Genomic DNA, 8739 nt, shown 5'->3' with positions numbered 1-8739 from the left:
CTTTCCCTTCAGCGCTCACGCTTGTCCTTTCTCCTTTAGGTGAACATGACAACAGATTTGGAAGGAAGCGATATGTTGGTGGAAAAGGCGGACCGGCGGGAGTTTATAGATCTGTTAAAGAAGATGTTGACGATAGATGCAGATAAGAGAATAACACCCATTGAAACTCTGAACCACCCTTTTGTCACCATGACACACTTGCTTGATTTCCCTCACAGCACACAGTACGTAGCTTTCGTTTCCCTTGGGTTTTGAATCGAGACGTGAGGAGGAGAGCTGGTTTCAGTGGATCATTAAGACTTAAGTTTTAATCTTTTTCTGGCTAGAAAAAAGAGCATTGCCAATTCTTGAGGTTACAAGAATTGTATGGTAGCTGCTTGGCATTTAAAACGCTGCAGAGTGTGCTACATTCATTATGTAAATTCTCAATAATTATATATGTTTGCGTTAAAATGCAGGAGAAATTATGCAATTAGTACTCAAAGTATCAGTATATCTCAAAGTAATATAGTCCTGATTGTTACTGCAGTAATCAACCTTATCTGCAGTGGGGAGCCAACCCTTCCTCCCAGAACCTTCCCACCTTGCAGGGGTCAGTTTGGGGCTGTTCGTTTTTAAACGATCAGCTTCTTCTGCAGCAGGCTGTTGCACAGGCAGAGGCGACAGCACAAGGAGTTCAGTTTTTGCCTTCCTTGTTGCCTGCCTGTGTAACCATACGTGCCAGGCTCTGACCTCAGCTGACGTGTGTGTGGAACGGAGATGGACTCCACTGCCTAATGGGGATGTGCAGAAGGGTCTTGCCTTCCAGCCTGACTCCTCCTTCTCCTGCAGCAGCCTGAAACACAGGGAACCTGCCCCCAGCACGTTGCTCTTGTGCCCTGGGCAGTTCACGTAGGGCCAGGCTTCTCAGGTGCAAGTGAAGGCGGAAACGTAGTGGGAGTTTCTCGAAGCCTTCAGGACACCAACCTCTGAACATCCTGCTCTGCAGCACTTCACAGTTCAAGGTGTTTTTGCAGGCTGACCCCTCAGCAGGTCAGAAGAGAGTTACTTCATCAGATGCCATGTCCATGGGTTTTTAAAGGCTGTGAGTAGCTTAAGTATGAAAATGAAGGGGACTGCTTAAAAAGCCTTCAAGTATGTTTCTGTGAGTGCTGCAGAGCAACAGGTGACTGTGTCACCTCTCCTGCCCACATGTGTGCTCTTACCTGTGATATTTCAAGTTCATTTAAGGTAGTTTTCCTTCTCTGAAGGACATGGTAGCTGCCTTTTTGTTATATTTATCACAGCTGCTTACCAGAAGGTAATGGGTGCACGATCTGTGTAGACCCAAACTCACCCTGCACAGACATCTTTGAGCATTTTTATCTATCGGTAAATAGTAAGAGATAAACTTAAGGAAAACAAGGTGGGAGATCGTTGTACTAAATAGAAAGTTTCATATAAAAAAGTGCATATATATAAGAAGGACAGTATTTTCTAACAGCGTTAGCGTTGTATACTAAAGTATTTTAATTTGCAACAGTCCTTCTTGCTGTGCAAGAAGTGCAGTGGTGTAAACAGGAGAGATTTGTGGTGTAATGCGTTTCCATCAGAAATTTTTCCGCCAACACCACAAGACCATAATCACTTCTTCATTTTTGAAGTGCTCACATGTGGCTGCTCAGGCAAAGCCGCGGAAAGGTCGAAAGTATCACTGAGGACAAGAGCAGCAAGAATTTTACCCGAACAAACAAATTCAGCATCAGGTGTCTGAATACTAAACGCCGTGCCAGCTGGGTGCGTAAGCCCACGCAGCCCCTCCGCGTTGGAAGCAGAGATTGGTAAGGAGAGCAATAAGCTGTAACCAGCGTGGCAAGCTGAGGGGAGTTTTGTCTGTGATTGCCTGTGGTCTTGAGAACAGAAACTTCAAAGCCTCGAGAGATTCGGGGAGTTGTAATCTCTCTTGAAAGTAAATCAGGCAGTAGAGAAAAGTGAGAATATGTGGAAGATGTGGCTTCTGGAAGGAATCTCTGCTGCAGCAGAGATGATTCGGAGAGGCTGCAAGTTTGAGCAGCCTGAGAAGGGATGTTCTGCTTACTTCCAAGCAAACAGCAAAGTTTAGCTCCCCATTTCATGTATTTAACTGCTTGGCCCTTCATTTGTTAGGTGCCCCTCTCTCTTTCCTCCATTTTGCTCTGGCCCTGCCTTCTGTTTCCCCCTCTCTCCCTTTTTTAAAGACAAAGCACACAATATTACATTAATAGAGATTATGCATCGTTATATAAACTGTTTGGTAGCGCACACAGTTTACCATAGACAGAATATATACTCTTTCCAGCGCTTTCTGCTTTTTAGAGGGAGAATTATATTCTTACTTGACTGGAAAAATGCAATCCAATAGTCTTATATATATTTATTTGATAAGCATTTTGATTTTTCTGAATGTTCTGCGACTTACGGGTATTTCATAGTTATTTAAATGAATGCTCATAGCGTGCAGCTATGTACAGTGTCCTGAGCCTGTCTTGTCTGCAGGTGTTTATGGCACAGATCCAGTTACCAAGATATTGCCTTTAAGAGAAGAAAGATGATCATGTGAGTAAGAGACAAGACAGGGATAAAAAGATATAGGTCCTCTTCCTGACCAACCCTAGGGAACATACAAGCTTGTTCGTATTGAAGGGACATTTTATTTATTAAAAATTATGTGAGGATGTGTTTATCTTCCCTACCTTTAACAGATTAGATCAGTATAAAAGAAATTATGCATACAGCTGATTTTTTACAGCTACAGCTGATTTTCACTGCTTGAATTTTCTATTTTTCTGGGTTGGGATAATGGAAATAAAATAAATGCCCTTAGACCTTTTGGTGTTGAATTTCAGATGCCAAGGTCACATTTGTAAAAACAATTATTATGGAAGAATTGTACAAAACTTATATTGGTTTTTAGACCTTGGAAAAACAATTTTTTTAAAAAATACAGTTTTGTGCAAGATCACTATGCTGTTGTCTCTTAAAACTCTGTATACTTTGGTATCCCAATTATTCAAATTAAATGCCAGCAGTTTCATGTACCAGGCACCTAAAGGGCCCTAGCATTACAGAGAGTATTTCTTCTTCTTTACTGGGGATACAAAATTTCCATTTCTGTATCAATAATGTTTAAAGGAAGGTCTGTGTAGGGGAAGAAGCTGTAATCTTTGCCCCCAGAGATCCAGTTCTCAGTCTGTGATAATCTCAGAACCTGATTCCCTCAGGATGTTGATGAATCCGATTTGGCACAACCTTTGGCAATATGAATCGTCCCACTGACTGCAAGAGGACAGCTCGTGTGCTTTAAGATAAGCGTCTGCGGATGTGTTTAGCCAGGCAGGGACAATGTTTTAACTGCTTGGCTGAACTCAGCTCGCAGTGAACTACTTTTTAAAAGGAAGAAGTAAGATTTTTCAGGGGTCTCAGTGACCAAGGACAGTAAAATTCTTCCTTGTAAGACTTGTAAAACTACCTGTAGGCTTACACTGAGGCAGAAAGCATGAGTTGTCTTTTCGTCTCAGGCTCAATCACCAGAAAAAAAAAAACAGTATCTGTCTGTCTTGCTTGCTCTCAGTCTCTTTCAGTCTTTTAACATAGCCACTTTGTATTTCTTGCCTTGCCACCTAAAGAGCAACCAATCTGCTTCCTTTTTTGTGGCTTAGGTTGCAGTGCTCAGATTCATGGGGGCACCCAGAAGTCCCAGAGCTCATATCTTGACACCCGTTTGGCCCTCTTCAGTACAGGATTAATCTCTTGCTGGTTAATCTCTCAATTTTTTGCTGTTTGAGAGAGACCTCATAAAATAGCCAAGGGCTTTAAGAACCTAGAAAGTGCCTAGCCTGCCATGGAGACCTAATGCAGGGCCACTGTGATGAACTGTTACCAGTGTTGATCGGTTGGTTGATTTTCTGTCTCTTCCTTGTCCCCCCTTTCTTGCACAGTGTCAAGTCTTGCTTCCAGAACATGGAGATTTGCAAGCGACGGGTGAATATGTATGACACCGTGAACCAGAGCAAGACACCATTCATCACCCATGTAGCCCCAAGTACATCAACCAACTTGACCATGACTTTTAACAACCAGCTGAACACAGTCCACAACCAGGTAAGGGCATTGATCAGAAGCAGCCAGTGCTTGAAATGTTTACATCAGTGGAGTGTAGAAGATGAGAAGCAAAGTAGCATCCCAGTTAACATGCCTGCAAGAAGATGGTGCATTTTACTCTCCTTCCTCTGCTCTTTTTTATTCTCTTTTCTTCAGGCCAGCGATAATCTTCCAACATTTTGTGCCTTCATTGTTTACATTGTTGTTGGGAGTGATAAATCCTGCTTACTTGGGAAGCTGCTATGGGGGAAAAGCTCATTAGTCCCTTAATGCAGCAGACAGGACCGCACTCCCTGGGTCAGGCAGAAGTATTTGTGATCTTAGAGCACTTGTTCAAATTGGCACTGCATTAAAAAGAATTTAAACCCCTCTGTAACAGATGCAGCACTGTAACTGATGAACAGGAAAGAAGAGCTCAGTGGTAATGTTTATTCTTATCTCTCACTGATTTTACTCCAGGTGCCACAGGTAATGTGGGGACCCTGTGCACGTACCCCGACTCTGGAAACATTGATGGGATCTGGCTTTGTGATCATGCTTTGGATGCTTGTATTAGTTTTATTTGCCTCCTTGTTTGAGGCTGCTGGGTTGACAAATTCTATGTGACTAGCAGGCTAAGTTGTTTACTGCGGTACTGTATCACAACAGTGAAAGGAAACTCTCCAGGGACAGCACTCTAGGAGACTGAAGCTCGAGAAATAGCTACTGTCTTTTAAGCCTTTTGGGAACAGGCTGCTCAAGATTGACTCTAGAGATTGCAGGTGGCGTTGCGGAAATGGTGCTTGGAAAGCAAGGGAGCAAAAAGAGACTGTGTAGATGTACAGGGTGTTCCTGTGTCACTCAGAAAACCAGACTTTGTGACTCAATTCTTGATACAGGCAATCACAGAAGGTCTTTTGGAACAATTCATTAAGCAGATGCACAAAGAGACGGGTCATGGCTTGGTGTGATAGAGTATTAGTTACAAACATTGGTTCCCTTTCTTGACTGTTTCTGAGATGCTGACTAAAGCAATGCATGCTTCATGCTCCCCTAAGCCCCATCTGCAGAGCAGAGACAGCATTTGTACCACAATTGCTGGTAGGAAATGCAACCTTACTTTCGTTTCCTCTCAAATCACTTGATGTTAAGTTCAGTCATTGGCTGGGGAGATCTGCGGTAATCTCTGAATTCTCATAAGGGGTGTGTGTTGTGAGCAGAACTGGTATCTCCAGTGTTCCTAGAAGAACGATAGAAACATTTCCAGGAAGGGTGTTTTGATTTGAACAAGCTTTAAACCTCTCACCGTACTCTTCAATGTACCACTCGTCTCGGCTCTCTGCTGCTCCCTGTCTATGCAAAATATCTGGGGACTGCCTCCTTCCAGTTATGGCTCCAGAGATTAAGAGTATGGGAGCTGTCGTGGCAACTGCTTGTTGTGTTGCACAGGGGAACAGCTTGCACTCCTCTGCCTCTGCACAAAGAAGGAAAGAGGAGGAAGAAATGTCTGACTGCCACATCCCTCGTGGCTGTGGTTGTGGCAGCACAGTGTGGGTACCCTTTGCAGGCCCAGTGGCAACCAGGGCAGTGCGAAATGCTTATCTTGCTGCCTCCTGCTGCCTTGGTCAAAGCTTCATCCTGGGTTCGTACATTAACCGTGAGAAAGTGTTGTCTGACCAGTCTCCAGCAGTGATGTTGGTGCCTTTGTATGGAGGACAAAGGTGGGCTCTGGTGTGGTACAGCCTGGTTGCCTAGGCATGGATACTAAGGACGTAATTTTATAGAGCAGTGGCAGAGCTGTTTAGAGGATGTTTGTCTGCAACTGTTACAGACTCAGTCCAAAAAAAAAACAAGTCACACTTAGACTTCTAGATGTTCTGCAGAACACTGGGGTGATTTTTGTGACTTTGCAACATCTCCTGCTGGAGTTTCTGCTCTGAGAGATTTTAAAGTCAAGCCAAGCAAAATTTGGACTTCGAAAGTATCATTATTATATCCTGTTATGCCTTCTGATTCCTTCAGATTTAAAACAGAATTCAAGGGGCATGTGTCATATTAGATACAAGGCAGAGGAAAGGCTGGAATGAGACTCCCATCTCAGGATGGGGCTTCACAGGGCATGGTGCTTAGGAGAAACGTGAACTCCTTCTAGGGCTATGTGCATAATGAGAGAACAACATGATTTGGGGATCATAGCATTTTCTGAACCTATCTTCATCGTGCTGCAAATCAGAGCCAGTTGGGCAATAAACAGGGCTGCGGTTCTGCTTTGTAGAACATGCTATATCTCTGAGCAGTACACAGCCGCGCCGTGTGGCTGGAGGTGCCATGGCATGGTGCAGCTGCGGTTACTCAGGCAGATTGTGCTCCTTTCCCCGTCACTGCCCTTGCCTCTTTGCTCCCCTGTGTCCTTTTCTACCCCTTGTTTGGTTTCAGTTTGCTGGGTTTTGTTTATTTTTTCTTTACTTTATCTTTCACTATTTTACCTTCTTTTTTTCAATTATTTTTGGATTTTGCTTCTTCCAACGTACCCATCTCCCTCATTTTTTTGTTTGTTTTTTTTGTTTAATTCCCATCATTCCTTTAGACCTCCAACCTGGCTCCCACCTCCTCCAGTGCCACTATTTCCTTAGCCAACCCCGAGGTCTCCATACTAAATTACCAATCTGCACTCTACCAGCCCTCAGCGGCATCCATGGCTGCGGTGGCCCAGCGGAGCATGCCCCTCCAGACAGGAACAGCGCAGATCTGTGCCCGGCCCGACCCCTTCCAGCAAGCTCTCATCGTCTGCCCACCAGGCTTCCAAGGTAAGTAACAGCCTTACAAGGTCTTGGCCAGTTGCTGCTCCCCCTGCCACACTGCTTTTTCATCTTAGCTCTTGTTGGAAACAGGCTTCCTTAGTGCAGATCATGCGGTAGAAAATTGCTGGCCTAGTAAACCAGAGCAATGAGGTTGTTGCAGATGGAAATGTGTGCAACAGCAGAGGATCTGGCAGGCACCTCCAACAACATGAGTTGGAGGTGGCTGGTCTAAAACAATCGGGCAGGCAGCGAGAAGGGGCTGTGCAAGATTATGTGATATTTGTTGTCCTTTGCCCAGAACAGAGTTTGATGCTTTTCTGCCTCGCTTTGGTAAACTTGAAAACTTTTACCCACTGATAAAAAAATAGTAAGAAAAAAATAAATCAGTGTAGTAATAAAAATAAATCAGTACATAAATAATGGTTTCATCGCTTCTCAATGATTCAGTAGTTTAAAGGGGAACTCAGGAGGTTAGTGCAGCAAGGAGTGAGGTGCTGGTGGAGATGAGGATTTGCCCCTGTAAGAGATGCTCATGACCGTTTATCAGTACAGTTCCTTCAACTCCAGCCCTGCTGCAAACAGCTCTGCCTGTGTATTCCAGTGGCAGGCACCATTGTCAGATAACTTAGGTGATGGTCAGCTTTAGCCGCTTGTCTTTCTCTTGAATTTACGTGCTGTAGAAATGTGGAAAAACCAGCCAGGTATCTGTAGATAGTGGTCTAAATAGACCTTGGTTCAGCTGGTGCAGCTTATGCTGTTCGTTTCTACAAGCCTGTCTGTGCAGCAGTCTCTAGGCACTTGTTAAATGTTCTGCCAGATTATCAAAGCTCTTTTGAACGAGGGGAGTTTAGCTAGACCTCTTCTACATAGTTAAAATGCATCTCAAGGGTTTGACTTCAGAAATGTATTGCTAGAATATGTAAGCTAACATCTTCCACTTGCTGTCTGGAAGCTCCAAAGTAGAGGAGGTAGCACAGGCTGTGCCATGCGCTGAAGTGGTGGAGAGGGAAAATTCCTCCAGCTCAGTTAGGCTAATGCATGGCTGAGTCAGCAGTGATTGGAATTTGGAGTGTGCTAGATTACACGATCAGATCAGAGCCTTTTAAATTTGAGTCCTGAGAAACTGTGCAAGAAAAAATCCTCTACCCCATCAAGGCTGAGGGAGTATGAAGTTCTGAATTCCTGTCCCTCTCTCGCACTTCGGTCTAAAGAGAGCATTCTCGCTTAGCAATGGGTTTTGGCTGGCAAGGACCATTTTCTGTTGCCAAACCAGAGAATATGGGGGAAGAGAAGTCATTACTTCCCCTCCCTTTCTTTTCTCTCTGTACACATTGTATTGAGATGTTTGCCACACTTTCAAAGTACCTTAAAAACAAAGTACCTGAACACTGCAATTTAAGTGAACGTCAGCACAGGCCTTCAGGCACTTCTGAAAACCAGACCCCCCCATTCCTAGCAATGCTGTTGATGGCTAATGCTGTACCTTCTGTGCTGGTGCAACAGGGTTGCAAGCCTCTCCTTCGAAGCATGCTGGGTATTCAGTTCGGATGGAGAACGCCGTGCCCATTGTCACTCAGGCTCCTGGAGCTCAGCCTCTTCAGATCCAGCCAGGACTCCTTGCACAGGTAAGGAGCTCTGAAGACATGGAGCTCAACAGGCTTTTTTTTTGTGTTGTTTAGCTCTTGGAGGCTGAGGAGCTTTCTGTGAAGGCCATCTCTGGGGCAGTTCAGAGACTTAGGCAGCCATATAAGGGTCTCCAGCTTGCTCTGCAATGTCCAAAACTCCCCCAGTTTATTGTTCAGCTCAAAGTTGCAAAGTTGGAAAAACCTTCTTTCTTTCT

General features: G+C 44.4%; 1 protein-coding gene across 1 annotated transcript in view; it reads left to right on the top strand.

The window, feature by feature from the left end:
• HIPK2 (homeodomain interacting protein kinase 2) overlaps positions 1-8739 on the top strand; it is an 88650-nt gene that overhangs the window by 58301 nt on the left and 21610 nt on the right. Inside the window, exons 5-8 of the mRNA XM_009866148.1 lie at positions 40-224; positions 3957-4119; positions 6686-6905; positions 8403-8524. Coding sequence (XP_009864450.1) covers positions 40-224; positions 3957-4119; positions 6686-6905; positions 8403-8524 — 690 coding nt within the window. The remainder of the gene's footprint in view (positions 1-39; positions 225-3956; positions 4120-6685; positions 6906-8402; positions 8525-8739) is intronic.

This window comes from Apaloderma vittatum, unplaced genomic scaffold (genome assembly GCF_000703405.1).
Source record: "Apaloderma vittatum isolate BGI_N311 unplaced genomic scaffold, ASM70340v1 scaffold3463, whole genome shotgun sequence".
NCBI lineage: Eukaryota > Metazoa > Chordata > Aves > Trogoniformes > Trogonidae > Apaloderma > Apaloderma vittatum.
Note: the sequence above shows the minus strand (reverse complement) of the source record. Positions and strands in the feature narration are given on the sequence as shown.